The sequence below is a fragment of the Scomber scombrus genome, chromosome 21 (assembly GCF_963691925.1).
Source record: "Scomber scombrus chromosome 21, fScoSco1.1, whole genome shotgun sequence".
In the NCBI taxonomy this organism is placed as follows: Eukaryota; Metazoa; Chordata; class Actinopteri; order Scombriformes; family Scombridae; genus Scomber; species Scomber scombrus.
Window position 1 is genome coordinate 24,803,635 of NC_084990.1, and position 15,891 is coordinate 24,819,525.

A 15,891-nucleotide genomic window follows, 5' to 3' on the forward strand; every position below is an offset into this window, starting at 1 on the left:
CTTCAGTGTTTAGTAGTAAAGTTTTTGTGTTACTATGGTTACACCACAGCTCAACAGGGAAACACTAAGAGGGAATCTGATGCTATAAACACTGTAAATGTGTCAGATATCATTGATATAATAACTCACACTGCTGATCAATAGAAGCTGATCAGATACTTTAAACACTGGAAGCACATTAGAAGTTTATCATCTGTGTCTTTAAACTAAATGAACATTAAATGCTGTAATTATTCCTCCTGTTCATACTGACTATTAAAATGTATTTTGACAGTCAGTATGAACAGGAGGACACCTGACTGCTGCTTTAAGACACACTTGATGAATTGTGATCTGTTTTTATAACCTGAGAGACTCTGAGCTGCAGTTTGTTGATTTCTCCCCAAACTCTGTCCAACAGTACTGAAGTAAAATGAGACTATTTCAAATCTCAAATAAAGGAAAGTTGCAAAATTAAGATAAAAAAATCAGAAGTAAAAAAGCTTTAGTAAAATAAAGAGTAATATTGATGTTGATGTTACTCTTAAGTAAAGTGTTTCCTAACTTTCCTAAAAGATGATTGTAAATAAAGTGTGTTAGTGAATTTCAACATGAATTCTGATTTCCACCCAAAACACAAAATGGTGAAATGTTAGGAAAGAAAATACTCATTTAAGAAAATCCCATCTTGTGAAAGAAAACTGAATAAATGTTTAACTTTCACACAATCGTTAGTTTGAGCTTCACAATGTTTGAAAATGTTCGTTAAGTTTCTAAAATCTGTTAAAGTTGAACTGAGCTGAGACTGAAATGAAACAGTTTGATTCAGAGAGGCGAGCGTGTTAATGTCTGCATGTTGTAGTGGAAGCAGGAAGCTGGAAGCTGGAAGCTGGAAGCTGGAAGCTGGAAGCAGGAAGCAGGAAGCAGGAAGCAGGAAGCAGGAAGCAGGAAGCAGGAAGCTGGAAGCTGGAGGCAGCGATGGGAGAGTCTCGGCTGGTGGTGGATGAGGTTCTGGCTCTGTGCCTTCAGAGGATCGCCTTGGAGGAAAACGCTATGAGCACCGAGCTGGGTGAAACCTCTACTCTGACAGAATCACTGAACACAATATGTGGTGCAGGACTGACTCTGAGCTCTCCTCTTCTCCGCTCACAGAGTTTATCGAGGTGGTTAAAAAGTTCGAGAGCTTCAGGAAGAAATGGCTGCATGCCGAGCTGGAGCTGAAGAAGTACAAGGAGCTGCTGGTGAAGTCCGACGTGGCCAAAGCTGCTCTGGAAGTCAAACTGAAACACGCTCGCAACCAGCTGGACCTGGAGATGAAGAAGCGCTACCGGGTGGAGGCCGACTATCACTACCTGGTGAGTCTGATGCAGTCGGGTTCAGGTCAGAGCTGAAGTAAGATGCTGAATATCTGATGGGACACTTTGAACTGTAACAGGGAACAATAAACACATGAAAGCTACAAATAATAAACTAGTGATATTTGTTCTGCATTTATAGTTTTACCGCTGATATATAATATAATAGTTTAGTTTTAGGTTTGTTTGTTTTGTTCTCTTCTTTAGCTTGGAAGTATCTGATAGTCTAAAAATAAATAAAAGGGTAGGACTAAGAAAAGCTCATTGCTTCATCCTACACCCATTCAAACTCAACTCAACTTTATTTATAAAGCACTTTAAAACAACCACAGCTGAAACAAAGGAACATAAAACAATTAACAAGAAATAAATACTAAAATTATTGTTTATTGTTTTTAAAACTAATTAAAAACAAACATTAGATATTTATTGTTAGTTGTATGCCTGAAAGAAGAAAGTAAGAATGAAAAAACATTTAAAAAAGGAGAAAGAAAGAAAGGAGAGAAAAAAAAGAAAAGAAAAATAAAGAAAATGGAAGGAAAATATGTATATGTTGTTTTTTTATTTCTATTTATTTATAATTTCTATTTTGCCGTAAAGCACTTCCTATTTGTTTTGTTTTGCTATTTTAACATGTTAGAAATAAACTTAACTAACTAAAAAAAAAGAAACATAAGTAAAGACAGCGTGTCACTAACAGATCTAATGTGTGTTATTGCTCAGAGTAGAAAGTGCTTCTTTTAGCTCCTATGTGGTTCATTGATTCTTCTTTTCGTACATGATGGTTATAAACTGAATATGAGTTTTGGACTTTAACTTTTGACTTTGGAAATTATAAGATTTTATTTTCACTTTTCTGACATTTTAGAAACAAAACAAAACAAAACATTCCAGTAGTTTAATGTCAGAAGGAGTTTAACCCTCCTGTTGTCCTCGAGTCAAGGAAGGAAGGGAGGAAGAAGGGAGGAAAGGAAGAAAGGGAGGGAGGAAGGATGCAAGGGAGCAGAAGGAAGGAAGGGAGGGAGGGAGGGAGGGAGGGAGGGAGGGAGGGAGGGAGGGAGAAAGGAAAAGAGGAAGGAAGGACAGAGGAAAGAAGGAAGGTAATGGGGAGGAATGAAAGACAGAAGGAGGGAGGGAGGGAGGGAGGGAGGACAGAAGGAAGGAAGGAAGAAAGGGAGGAAGGAAGGAACAGTCAAATCAAACGGGGTCAATTTGACCCGGGAGGACGACACTAAGGTTAACTTATCATACCTGCTCCTCATAAGATGTTAATGACTTCATGAGCTTTCCTCTGCTGCCACCTTCAGGACAAACTGTGTATATTCATCAGGATGTTTGTTGTGATGCTTTCTGCAGCAAAGGCAGATGCAGCTCATGTGTGACATCCTCGTCCACGACAGCAAGTCCAGCGCCTGTCTGAACGACGAGCAGAAATCTCTTCTCGCCACGTTCGAACACAAAGGAGCGAATGCGACGCTTCTGCACAGGAGCAACAAACGGTAAAACACACAAAACATTAAAATTAATGCCAACTACTGATGATCAGTTAGGAAACGCAGCTTTATTTATATAATGCATTTAATACTCAATGAGCTTTATATAACTAAACATTTAACAGTAAGAATTAGAAACAAAGAAAATTAAAACACACAATTAAAGAAATAAATAAATAAAAATAAAACCCAATAATAGTAAAAATTGGAAACATTAAAACATACAATTTAAAAACAAGAAAAAAAAGTAGGAGAATAATAAAATAAAAAAATAGAGCATAAAATAATGATTTCTAAGAGCTCAAATTAATCCTTTCCAGTTGATTATTTAAGAACATGATGAATATCTTCTGGTTTCTTTAGTCCTCTGACAGTAAACTGAACTGACACATTTAATACTCAATGAGCTTTACATAAAAACAAAGAACATTAAAACATACCATTTTTAAAAAATAAGAAAAAACACAATAATTAAAATTTTACAAAAAGTAGAAAGAATAACATAAATATATTTTAAAAAATTGAGCATAAATTATGAGTTTGTAGCATAAAATAATGATTTATGTCAAAATCATTGAAAGGACATAGAGTGCAAATGAAATATTGAAATTTAAAGAGCTCAAATGAATCCTTTCCAGTTGATTATTTAAGAAAATGATGAATATCTTCTGGTTTCTTTAGTCCTCTGACAGTAAACTGAACTGAGGATCATCTTTGGCATTTTCTGGCATTTTATGGACGAAACAACTAATCAGTTAATCAATAATGAACATAATCATTAGCTGCTTACAACAAAGATTCACTCTGGAGTTTTAAACCTTCTTGAAGGGTCAGATTCAGTTCATTTCAGATTGTTAAATATTTAAAACATGTTTCTATGAAAGTTGTGAATGTTTGCAGTAGTTTCTTCTTCTGTCAGGTTGTGTGTCATCGACGAGTCTTCGTTCCTGTCGCACTCGGACATCAGCTACGATCGCACAGATGACGACGTGGTGAGGTCACGAACCCGAAGAGACGCAGGATGTTATTGTATTTAAGGTTTTTAGTTGGTCGTCTGTCTGCTGTTGGTTATTCACATCATGCATCAGTTTCATATTGATTTATTTTATTAAAAATCATAGAAAGATATTGAAATGATAAAAAGAAAACAAGTACTCATGTCTTCTATTTGAGGATATTTTCTATTAATAAGAAATCAACGAAACAACTAATATCTGATGAAGAAGCTAAGAGTTTGTTGACTTATTATTTCAGGACGTGGACACATCTGTGATTAAACCGCTGAGGTCTCGAGCCAGAGAGAGAAGGGTAAGCGCCCGTCCAACCACAGCTCACACTCTCAGGTGATGCTCCACTCGGTTCCTGATTGTTCTGCTGCTTCTCTGCAGAGATCGTCGATGGGTGTGACTGTCGCCGCTGTGGTTGGGAGGCGAGGGAGAAGCGGGAACATGTTTACAGAGCCGCTGGAGAGGAGAACGGTGGAGAAGGTGAACGTGCTGATCAATATCTGCAACAACATCAGCAGCACTAGATTATTATATTTACCCAGCTTCTGTTTGAAGCAGCGGAAAGTAACTGAGCACATTTACTGTAGTATAGATTGAGGTACTAGTACTTTACTGTAGTATAGTTAGAGGTACTAGTACTTTACTGTAGTACAGTTAGAGGTACTTGTACTTTACTGTAGTACAGTTAGAGGTACTAGTACTTTACTGTAGTACAGTTAGAGGTACTAGTACTTTACTGTAGTACAGTTAGAGGTACTAGTACTTTACTGTAGTATAGTTAGAGGTACTAGTACTTTACTGTAGTACAGTTAGAGGTACTTGTACTTTACTGTAGTACAGTTAGAGGTACTAGTACTTTACTGTAGTACAGTTAGAGGTACTAGTACTTTACTGTAGTACAGTTAGAGGTACTAGTACTTTACTGTAGTACAGTTAGAGGTACTAATACTTTACTGTAGTACAGTTAGAGGTACTAATACTTTACTGTAGTACAGTTAGAGGTACTAGTACTTTACTGTAGTACAGTTAGAGGTACTAGTACTTTACTGTAGTACAGTTAGAGGTACTTGTACTTTACTGTAGTACAGTTAGAGGTACTAGTACTTTACTGTAGTACAGTTAGAGGTACTAGTACTTTACTGTAGTACAGTTAGAGGTACTAGTACTTTACTGTAGTACAGTTAGAGGTACTAGTACTTTACTGTAGTACAGTTAGAGGTACTAGTACTTTACTGTAGTACAGTTAGAGGTACTAGTACTTTACTGTAGTACAGCTAGAGGTACTAGTACTTTACTGTAGTACAGTTAGAGGTACTTGTACTTTACTGTAGTACAGTTAGAGGTACTAGTACTTTACTGTAGTACAGTTAGAGGTACTAGTACTTTACTGTAGTACAGTTAGAGGTACTAGTACTTTACTGTAGTACAGTTAGAGGTACTAGTACTTTACTGCAGTACAGTTTGAGGTACTTGTACTTTACTGTAGTACAGTTAGAGGTACTTGTACTTTACTGTAGTACAGTTAGAGGTACTAGTACTTTACTGTAGTACAGTTAGAGGTACTTGTACTTTACTGTAGTACAGTTAGAGGTACTAGTACTTTACTGTAGTACAGTTAGAGGTACTTGTACTTTACTGTAGTACAGTTTGAGGTACTAGTACTTTACTGTAGTACAGTTTGAGGTACTAGTACTCTACTGTAGTACAGTTTGAGGTACTAGTACTTTACTGTAGTACAGTTAGAGGTACTAGTACTTTACTGCAGTACAGTTTGAGGTACTTGTACTTTACTGTAGTACAGTTAGAGGTACTAGTACTTTACTGTAGTACAGTCTGAGTCTGAAGCTTCTGTGTGTCAGGAGGTGGAGACGATCGTGGAGGCGTCGGTGTCGACTCCGGACGCTCGAGCGAAGATTCACATGGTGGTGGGAATCACACAGGGGAGCCCCGACAACCCGACCCTCTGCATCACCCAGGAGTGTGCTGTTTCAGACTGTGATGAAGGAGGAGGAGTAGGAGGTGTGTTCAGATCTCTCATTACTGTGTGACTCAGACTGCAGTTCAACATGATGATGATGATGATGATGATGATGATGATGATGATGATGATGATGATGATGATGTTCAAATCTCTGAGCTGGAAGTGTCGTGGAAATCTGAAAACACTGAACACAAAGATAAAGTAATACACAAAAACACTACTGGGTTGAAGATTAAACTATTATTTTACAATAAGGAGACAGCAGACACAGAGTGGCATCAGCTCATCTAATTAAAGTACCTGAAAGAACAAATAAATGATCTGATTGGTCAAACATGTCAGCCTATATGACTACAGCCAATGGCAAATAGCTACAAGAAATACATTTGCATACATGCACATTTATTACCGAAATGTTAACTAGGGTCAAACGTCCTCCATCCAAGTCCCTTTTACCCATATGTTGGCACAGGGTACAGGGTCAATGCAGTGGTCATACATCCACACATCCCAAAACTATGAACTTCTATCTTCTATCCAGACTTGGACCGAGGCGAGGAAGTAATAATAAACTCCTAAACAATAACCAAGAGCACACTTATAAGGCCAAAACGGTGCATAATCATACATTAAGTCCTTTTGACACCAAAACGGTCGCCCCCTGGTGGCCTTTTGATAGAATGCAGTTTTAAGTTACTTCCCCGTTGGCCTCATTTCAGAGGACCTGAACTCCCCGCCTGATTCTGACTCATAATTAATCTCAACATTAATTCACATTGAAAAATTCCCCATCAGCTATTTTATAGAATATGAAGAAAAATTAAAAACGTATGTATTTCATTTCCATTTCTATACTACGGGTCACATTAGGAAAAGTCTGACTGAAAGAAATGTGTAGAGTGTTTTTTACAAATGGGTCAAATTTGTCCCTGATCAGTATGTAAGAGGTTAAAACATCAAACTCAACTTGTCTTTACTTTTGCAGAAGCTGCCTCATAACTCTGCTCTTATAACTAAAAGTTGCTTTATATGTCATGTTCTTTTTTTCAGTTAGTTTATTTATTTATCTGAACATGTGAAAATAACAATAAAATATAATATAATATAAAGGCAGTGAAACATAACTAAATATAAAATGAGAGCAAATGTTAGATAAACAACAAAATAACAAGCATTAAGTAAGGAACTGTTCTAGTCCTACATCTGTCTTTAAAACTTTAACAATCAATTTAAGCCAAAAACAAAACGAGAATAAAGAAATAAAGTTCATATTTATATTAATCAAAATGTTATTTTAAAGATTTGTTTGAACGTATTTAATGTTCTCCACTGTTTGCTGTTCATCTTCACATCAGTAAAATGTCTCTTGTTGATTAACATGTTTGGTTTTATTAGTTAAATAAATAAAGAAAAGGATAAGTTAACAGTGTTTCTAAACATCAGTCAGACGCTGAATCAGAATCAGGTCATGATTTTAAGTTCTGAAATTGATAATTAAACAATTTAAATTCAAAGAAAAGTCGATTTTACAGTTAAGTGAAGATTTTTCACACGTTAGCATAATTTTCTCTTTTACTTTAAATGTTGATTTCAGTGTTTCTTGTGACTCTGACCTGCAGACGACACATCGGTGTGGTGTCCGTGTGATGAGCCTGAACCAGAACCAGAACAGGAACCTGAACCTGAAGCGAGGCTGGAGGAGAGCATCATCATCAGAGCCGAGAAAACTCCCAAACATGTTTTTGTTTCTAAAACGGTACGAAGCCGCCGAGCCGCTGTGCTCCATGTCCGAACGTCCGCCTCATTCACTGAACATGAATCTGCTGCTTGTGTCAGGTGATCTGGACCGAGACGTGCTCGCCCTGCGGCAAGAGGATCCGCTTTGGGAAGATCGCCATGAAGTGCAGGAAGTGCCGAGTGATCGCTCATCCAGAGTGTAAACAGAAGTGTGTCACCGTCTGCTCGGCCGCCACACCAGGAACTACGGCTCAGACGGTAACAGAGTCCATCAGAACCTCACCCAGCTCAGTTGCAGGAGTCCTAACATTACAACCAATAAGATGTCTTCCTTTTGTGAACTTCACTGCATCTTTTCTTCTTCAGAACTCGCTGGAAAGTTTCGCTCCGTTGAAGCATCCCAGAGTTCCTCAGCTGATCATCGAGTGTGTGACTGAGATCGAGAGGAGAGGACTGCAGGAGGTAAACTGTCCGATCCTTCGTGGTCTCATTGGTGTCTGGACCAGGAACCAGGATATTGTCTCTTCCAGATAGTTCAACGAGTCTTTGATGAATCTGTAAATCCCTTCAGAGCAGCAGGAAGTGTTGATCCATCAGAGTTTAGTAGAGAATCAGACGTTTAGCTTTGACATAATACTGACACATGACCGGTCCGTTTGTGTGTGTGTGTGCGTGTGCGTGTGTGTGTGTGTGTGTGTGTGTGTGTGTGCAGCGGGGTTTGTACAGAGTTCCTGGAGGTGAGCGGCTCGTGAAGGATCTCAAGGATCGCTTCCTTCAGGGGAAAACTCCGCTCATGCTCAGTAGAGTTCAGGACGTCCACGTGCTCTGCGGACTCCTCAAAGACTTTCTGAGGACGCTGAAGGAGCCGCTGGTCACCTTCAAACTGCACCGCACCTTCATGGAGGCAGGAGGTGAGTTCAACACGTCACCTGTCTGTCCACCTGTCCACACCTCATCCCCTCTGTGTTTGTGTCCCTGCAGAGATGTCCGATGCAGACAGCAGCACTGCAGCCATGTTTCAGGCTGTAGCAGAGCTGCCGAAAACCAACAAAGACACGCTGGCTTTCCTCATGCTGCACTTTCACAAGTAAGCTCAGAGTCTTACATAACTACACCCAACTGCTCCCGTTATCACTCTGCTATAAGGTTTGATTTTGTATTTATTTAAAACGATTGCAATCATCTTGGTGGATACAGAGATGGTGCTCTTGCAAAATACTGTCATGGGAAGAAACTTGCTATTTTCGGTGTTTAGGTTGCTAAGATGTACAGATAAACACTACTGTTGCATCAGTTTTAATCATGTTCATTGTAATATATCAGACCTGCAGACTGTAGCAAAAAGACCTAACAGATAAACAGGTTTGGTGTTTGGAGGATGGAGAGCATTAAAGAGAGACCAGAGGACTGAAACTCATCTTCCAGCTCCTCTACGTCTCCATTACTGCTCTACACATTCCTACAGATAGATTGCAGGAGGTTCAAAAACAAAATAATGAAAACTTAAACTGTTGAACATAATCAGCTCGTCTGTAAACGTCACTCGACATTTTGCTGAAGTTTAATCTGTTTTCAGCTCAGTTTGTTATGTTCAGGCATCTAAATTTGCAGGTTCTAGGATTTATGACACTGGACAGGAGACTCATGTGCCTTCTAGTGGCCAGAAAAAGTTAGTTGCTTGAAATAACTGAAGGAGTCTTTTTACTTAAGATCTTCGTATTTCCACCACTGGACTGTTTGTCTAAATGTGTTGCAGGATGTAAGAAGAATAAACTTGATTAGATTCTGGTGTTGTGTCAGTTCTTGTTTCCATCTTGACTTCATATTTCAGGGTCATGAGGAGTCCTCGGTGTCAGATGGACCAGAACAATCTGTCCAGGGTGTTTGGACCGACTCTGGTGGGACACGGGACGTCTGCGCCGCCTCCGGCAACCATCCTGAGAGACACACTCACTCAGGCGAAGGTCAGCAGCTGCTCTGATGTTCACGCCAACAGTATGACGGTTAACGTCTGATCAGTCCTGAAAGATGGACGCTGTGACAGATCCACAAAAAGTGAAGCCAATATGTCTTGATCGCCCCCTGGTGGTTGGCTGCAGTGTAGGTTATAAGTCTTGCCCCCCATCACAGGTGTGTTAGCAAATGTCTTGTTGGCCATTTCATATTTTGATTGGTCGATAGCAGAAGTCACAATTTGTGTCTGAGCTGCTGGATTTGATGATCAGAGATTCCTCTTTTGATCCCAGCTGCTCGTCTGAGATCTCAGAGCTCAGAACATTTAGGCCCCCGTCTCCACCTGGTTTAAACATCTGGATAATGACCTATGGAGCGAAATAAAAACGTGGTTGTGTGAAAGACCAAAAGCTTTACAATGTCATATATGAGCTGTAAGATGGATTCTTTTCAATAAACCACCTCAACGCTACAAGTTTGATTTCTGACCCTCTGAGATACGACAGTTCTTCTAGTGTTTCTTATCGGACTCGCTTCAGCTGCAGGAAGAGGCGGAGCTCAGTGATCTCAACTTACTTTTTCTAATGTGGTCACGTGAGTGTTTCTCTGCTCTCAGGTTGTTTGCCGATTGTTGTCTTTCCCTGAAGAGTCGTGGAGACGCATCCTCGACATCCGCACCAACCAGACCCCATCTTCATCTTCTTCATCATCATCATCCTCCACCACCAAGACCAGCACCCAGGTCGAAGGGAACGGTACTCAGCATCACACATCAGCCCTTAGTTGTTGTTTTTTTTGGTTCAATTCATTTTTATTCACTATTATTGTTTCATTTATTTTTAATCCCATGATGTTTCTGCTGGTGAGAAATATGAAGGAGATTTCTACTGCAGACTCTTTATACACCAACTGTGATGGAAAAAGTACTCAGATACTTTACTGCAGTAAAAGTACTAATACAACAAAGTAAAAAATACTCTATTACAAGAAAAAGTCACGCATGAAAAATCACCCTACAGTAAAAGTACTGCAGTATTATGAGTGATGTAGTATGCAGTATTACAGTAAAAGTACTGCAGTATTATGAGTGATGTAGTATGCAGTATTACAGTAAAAGTACTGCAGTATTATGAGTGATGTAGTATGCAGTATTACAGTAAAAGTACTGCAGTATTATAGTGATGTAGTATGCAGTATTACAGTAAAAGTACTGCAGTATTATAGTGATGTAGTATGCAGTATTACAGTAAAGTACTGCAGTATTATGAGTGATGTAGTATGCAGTATTACAGTAAAAGTACTGCAGTATTATGAGCGATGTAGTATGCAGTATTACAGTAAAAGTACTGCAGTATTATAGTGATGTAGTATGCAGTATTACAGTAAAGTACTGCAGTATTATAGTGATGTAGTATGCAGTATTACAGTAAAAGTACTGCAGTATTATGAGCGATGTAGTATGCAGTATTACAGTAAAGTACTGCAGTATTATGAGTGATGTAGTATGCAGTATTACAGTAAAAGTACTGCAGTATTATAGTGATGTAGTATGCAGTATTACAGTAAAAGTACTGCAGTATTATAGTGATGTAGTATGCAGTATTACAGTAAAGTACTGCAGTATTATAGTGATGTAGTATGCAGTATTACAGTAAAGTACTGCAGTATTATAGTGATGTAGTATGCAGTATTACAGTAAAGTACTGCAGTATTATAGTGATGTAGTATGCAGTATTACAGTAAAAGTACTGCAGTATTATAGTGATGTAGTATGCAGTATTACAGTAAAGTACTGCAGTATTATAGTGATGTAGTATGCAGTACTACAGTAAAGTAGTGGTTTGGTCCTCTGACTGATATATTATTATTATGACATCATTAGATTATTAATAGTGAAGCATCAGTGTTAGAGCAGCATGTTACTGTTGTAGCTGCTGGAGGTGGAGCTAGTTTACACTACTTTATATACAGTTAGCTAGTTTACACTACTTTATATACAGTTAGCTAGTTTACACTACTTTATATACAGTTAGCTAGTTTACACTACTTTATATACAGTTAGCTAGTTTAGTCCAGTGGTTCCCAACCTAGGGGTGGGGCCCCTCCAAAGCGTCAGCAGATAAATGTGAGGGGTGGTGAGATGATTAATGGGAGAGAAGAACAAACTAAGTTCTGATACACAAATGTGTTTTCAGTTTTTGGACTTTTTCTCTAATCTTTGATTTTTGCTGAAATATTGGATCATTTGAACATTTATAGAAATGAAAGCATGTGAGAAGTTTAGAGGGAAACATCAGTATTTGGTGGAGCTGTTAACAACTCATAGACATCTGAAATGTGAGCCGACTACACACTGCTGTCTGGTTTCATCTTTAACAATGTGTGGTATTTTAAAAGCTTGTTATATTATCCATTGTGTCAAATCTGCATCTGAAAAGTAACTAAAGCTGTCAAATAAATGTAGTGGAGTAGAAAGTACAATATTTCCCTCTGAGATGTAGAAAGTAGCATCACATGGAAATACTACAGTAAAGTAACGGTACGATTAATGCAAGTTCTGATTTTTATGTTTGAAAGATTTCCTCTGGATGTGTCAGACGTCATTTTCACCTCTTCAGTTAGCATGAACAAGTCTTTCCTCAGATGAACATGAGGTCTTCATACATGTCTTCTTCTTCTTCTTCTTCTCCTTCTTTTGCACAGTTCGGCTCTTCCAGCCGCTGACGTCTCCGGAGTTGAACAGCTACTACACGGCTGCCGGCAGACGATCAGTGAGAGGACCGATCAGGAACCAGGGAGCCGCTTCAGGAGGCAACACGTAAGAGATCAGACCACGACTCTGAGTGCAGCAGTTTCAGTTTTTAAAATTGTCAAATTAAACAAGACAAAGACGTCACTGAGATTTATATCATGCTGATTATTTTATTTACTGTGTGTGAATCAAAGTCTGAGATCTTATTCATTCCTTGTAGTCAAACAAATATTTAAAACACATCACAAACTCAACAGGAAGCTAAAACTAGACTAATGAGTTCTCTCTTAGTTCTGGTTAATATTCGAGCTGCAGGAATCATGTGATCAGCTGTCTGAACCCGGTTTGTCTGATTTGTTCCTTCAGAGGACGAGCAGAGCCGGGAAGAAGATTCTTCACTTCACCGAACTAACACACACACACACACACACACACACACACACACCTACACCTACAGACACACACACCTCACACATCTGCTCGTCTGACTTGATGCAAATATAAAAGATTTATTTGTTTTCTCACGTTTTGGTTTTTTATGTGTAATTGATGGAACTGAAACCTGAAACTCACCTTGATGTGTTTAAAACAAACAGCTGTTCATCATTTTATAAACGTTTTAAACTGAAGCAGAGAAACTGAATCACAGCTGAAACTTTAAACTGTGAAAAAAACAAAAAAACACAGACATGTTTTCAATGTAAGAATGTAAGAAATAAATAAAGTTTAAATATTAAAGATGCAGAGGATGGCAGTCGTCATTTTCCACCTTTCCCTGAACATTTACAATCTACTGCCCCCTGCTGCTCACACTGACACTCTGCTGCCCCCTGCTGGTCACACTGACACTCTGCTGCACCCTGCTGCTCACACTGACACTCCGCTGCCCCCTGCTGGTCACACTGACACTCTGCTCCCCTGCTGCTCACACTGACACTCTGCTCCCCTGCTGCTCACACTGACACTCTGTTGCCCCCTGCTGCTCACACTAACACTTTGCTGCCCCCTGCTGCTCACACTGACACTCTGTTGCCCCCTGCTGCTCACACTGACACTCTACTGCCCACTGATGTCACACTGACACTCTGCTGCCCCCTGCTGCTCACACTGAGACTCTGCTGCCCCCTGCTGCTCACACTAACACTCTGCTGCCCCCTGCTGCTCACACTGAGACTCTGCTGCCCCCTGCTGCTCACACTGACACTCTGCTGCCCCCTGCTGCTCACACTAACACTCTGCTGCCCCCTTCTGATCACACTGACACTCTGCTGCCCCCTGCTGCTCACACTGAGACTCTGCTGCCCCCTGCTCCTCACACTGACACTCTGTTGCCCCCTGCTGCTCACACTGACACTCTGCTGCCCACTGATGTCACACTGACACTCTGCTGCCCCCTGCTGCTCACACTGACACTCTGTTGCCCCCTGCTGCTCACACTAACACTGTGCTGCCCCCTGCTGCTCACACTGACACTCTGTTGCCCCCTGCTGCTCACACTGACACTCTACTGCCCACTGATGTCACACTGACACTCTGCTGCCCCCTGCTGCTCACACTGACACACTGCTGCCCCCTGCTGCTCACACCGACACTCTGCTGCCCCCTGCTGATCACACTGAGACTCTGCTGCCCACTGATGTCACACTGACACTCTGCTGCCCCCTGCTGCTCACACTGACACTCTGCTGCCCCCTGCTGCTCACACTAACACTCTGCTGCCCCCTTCTGATCACACTGACACTCTGCTGCCCCCTGCTGCTCACACTGAGACTCTGCTGCCCCCTGCTCCTCACACTGACACTCTGTTGCCCCCTGCTGCTCACACTGACACTCTGCTGCCCACTGATGTCACACTGACACTCTGCTGCCCCCTGCTGCTCACACTGACACTCTGTTGCCCCCTGCTGCTCACACTAACACTGTGCTGCCCCCTGCTGCTCACACTGACACTCTGCTGCCCCCTGCTGCTCACATTGACACTCTGCTGCCCCCTTCACGTTTGAAAGACTCAAAACCTCTTTCTAAAAAATATTGAATTTAAGTTAAAAGGTAAAATCATTAATAAGTAGTGAAATATCTTCCAACAGAGCAAACAACCCAAATGTGAATTTTATACTCTTAATTATAAAAGTTTTAAAGTGAAGTAAATTAAGTTATGAGGTTTTTCTGTGACAGGAAGCATCTGATGTACAGATTACAGATCTGATGTACAGATTACAGAGGACACATCTGTTACCATGGTAACATGTTTACTGTCACGTACAGGACTGAAAGGTGTGAAACACTTCTCTTTCTCCCCCAGTAAACATGTTTGAGCTGCTTCCTGTAACTCTGTCAAACTGCTTATCATGGTAAAATCTGTCTCACCTGTGGTTAGCGGCTTCAGTTCTGAGAAGCAGCTCATCAGTTAATTTCCTGGATGATGAGAGGAAACAGATCATGTTATTAGCAGAGGAGAGCTATCGAGTCCGTCAGACAGACAGAGACAGACGGTCTACCTGGTCATGGATCACCTGCTGATGGTGTTGGTGTTGCTGTGCAGCTCAGGTAGGACTCTGCTTTAATGATGGATGTGTGAAAGACTCAAAACCTCTTTGGAAAAATACTGAATTTAAGTCAAAAGTTCACTGAAGGAAAACTATCGTTTTTTTCCACGTGTTAATATTCTTTTGCAGCATTGACTTTGTCACATATAATCTACCATAAAGCGTTTTTTCTGGTAATATTTTTCTGCTGTAACTCATTATTACCTCCAGTTGTCCACGGAGGTTAAAAAAACTCTTGTCTCAACTTGGTAAGAGTTTTCAGCATTTGACTCAGTCTCAGCACAAGGTTGTGGTCGGGTTGACTGACTCTCATCTATCTTTGTTCTCTGCCATCTCGGACCCATGTTGTTGATGCATGATTTTGATGTGGGGGATTCTCCTCCAATAAAACGGCATGCTTACCATGTGTGTCCTGATAAACGTGCCCGTTTGCAAAGCAGGTGAATTAAATGTGAGAGAATGGCATTGCAGAGCCTCGCTCTAGCTCCTGGAGCTCCCCGTGTCTCTTGGCTGATCAATCTGATGAAACTTTTTTGTAATTTACGGTGATGCCATTCGGCGTGCGTAACACTCCTGCTACATTTCAGCGTCTGGTACATACTGAGAGATGCCAATCTCACATTCAACCTTACCAAGTGTGATTTTGGTCAGGTTACAGTGACCTATTTAGGCAAGGTTGTTGGCCGGGGGCAAGTCAGGCCGGTGCACTCCAAGATTGAAGCTATTTTTTTGGTTCCCTGTTCCAGCTTCTCGGCGTGAGCTGCCCTGGTTTTTGGGGATTGCAGGACACTATAGAAGTTTTTGTGGGAACGTCTGTGTGAAGGCTTTGCTGAGTAATGCTCTCATACTTGCTGCACCAGAGTCTGATTGGCCGTTTAAACTTTCTGTCGATGCGAGTGATGCAGGAGCAGGTGCTGTCCTTCTTCAGGCAGGAGATGATGGGCTGGAGCATCCTGTTTCGTAGTTCTCCAGGAAGATTTACCGCCATCAACCGGTATATTCCACCATTGAGAAGGAGGCTCTTGCCCTCGTCTTGGCCCTTAAACACTTTGAGGTGTATGTTGGCTCTGCTAGTATGCCTACTGTTG

At 40.7% G+C, this 15,891-nt stretch overlaps 2 protein-coding genes across 2 annotated transcripts in view; both read left to right on the plus strand.

Moving 5' to 3' along the window:
- LOC134003385 (HEAT repeat-containing protein 1-like) overlaps positions 1 to 5,798 on the plus strand; it is a 398,094-nt gene extending 392,296 nt beyond the window's left edge. Inside the window, 1 exon segment of the mRNA XM_062442569.1 lies at positions 5,789 to 5,798. The gene's annotated coding sequence lies outside the window, so the exon portion shown is untranslated.
- Positions 958 to 12,327, plus strand: si:ch1073-416j23.1 (rac GTPase-activating protein 1). Its single transcript, XM_062442299.1, has 15 exons — positions 958 to 1,048; positions 1,132 to 1,334; positions 2,691 to 2,833; positions 3,747 to 3,819; positions 4,082 to 4,135; positions 4,216 to 4,314; positions 5,694 to 5,853; positions 7,435 to 7,571; positions 7,652 to 7,810; positions 7,919 to 8,014; positions 8,265 to 8,463; positions 8,534 to 8,639; positions 9,384 to 9,516; positions 10,122 to 10,260; positions 12,209 to 12,327. Exons 1-15 carry the CDS (start codon positions 958 to 960, stop codon positions 12,325 to 12,327), a joined length of 1,911 nt encoding a protein of 636 aa, XP_062298283.1.
- The last annotated feature ends 3,564 nt before the right edge of the window (positions 12,328 to 15,891 follow it).

What these genes read in the sequence shown, in the direction of transcription:
- si:ch1073-416j23.1 (XM_062442299.1), top strand. Translation starts at nt 958, where the DNA reads ATGGGAGAGTCTCGGCTGGTGGTGGATGAGGTTCTGGCTCTGTGCCTT. An exon ending in AGAGGAGAACGGTGGAGAAG is followed by an intron (nt 4,315 to 5,693) that starts GTGAACGTGCTG and finishes TCTGTGTGTCAG; the next exon opens with GAGGTGGAGACGATCGTGGA. An exon ending in ATGTTTTTGTTTCTAAAACG is followed by an intron (nt 7,572 to 7,651) that starts GTACGAAGCCGC and finishes TGCTTGTGTCAG; the next exon opens with GTGATCTGGACCGAGACGTG.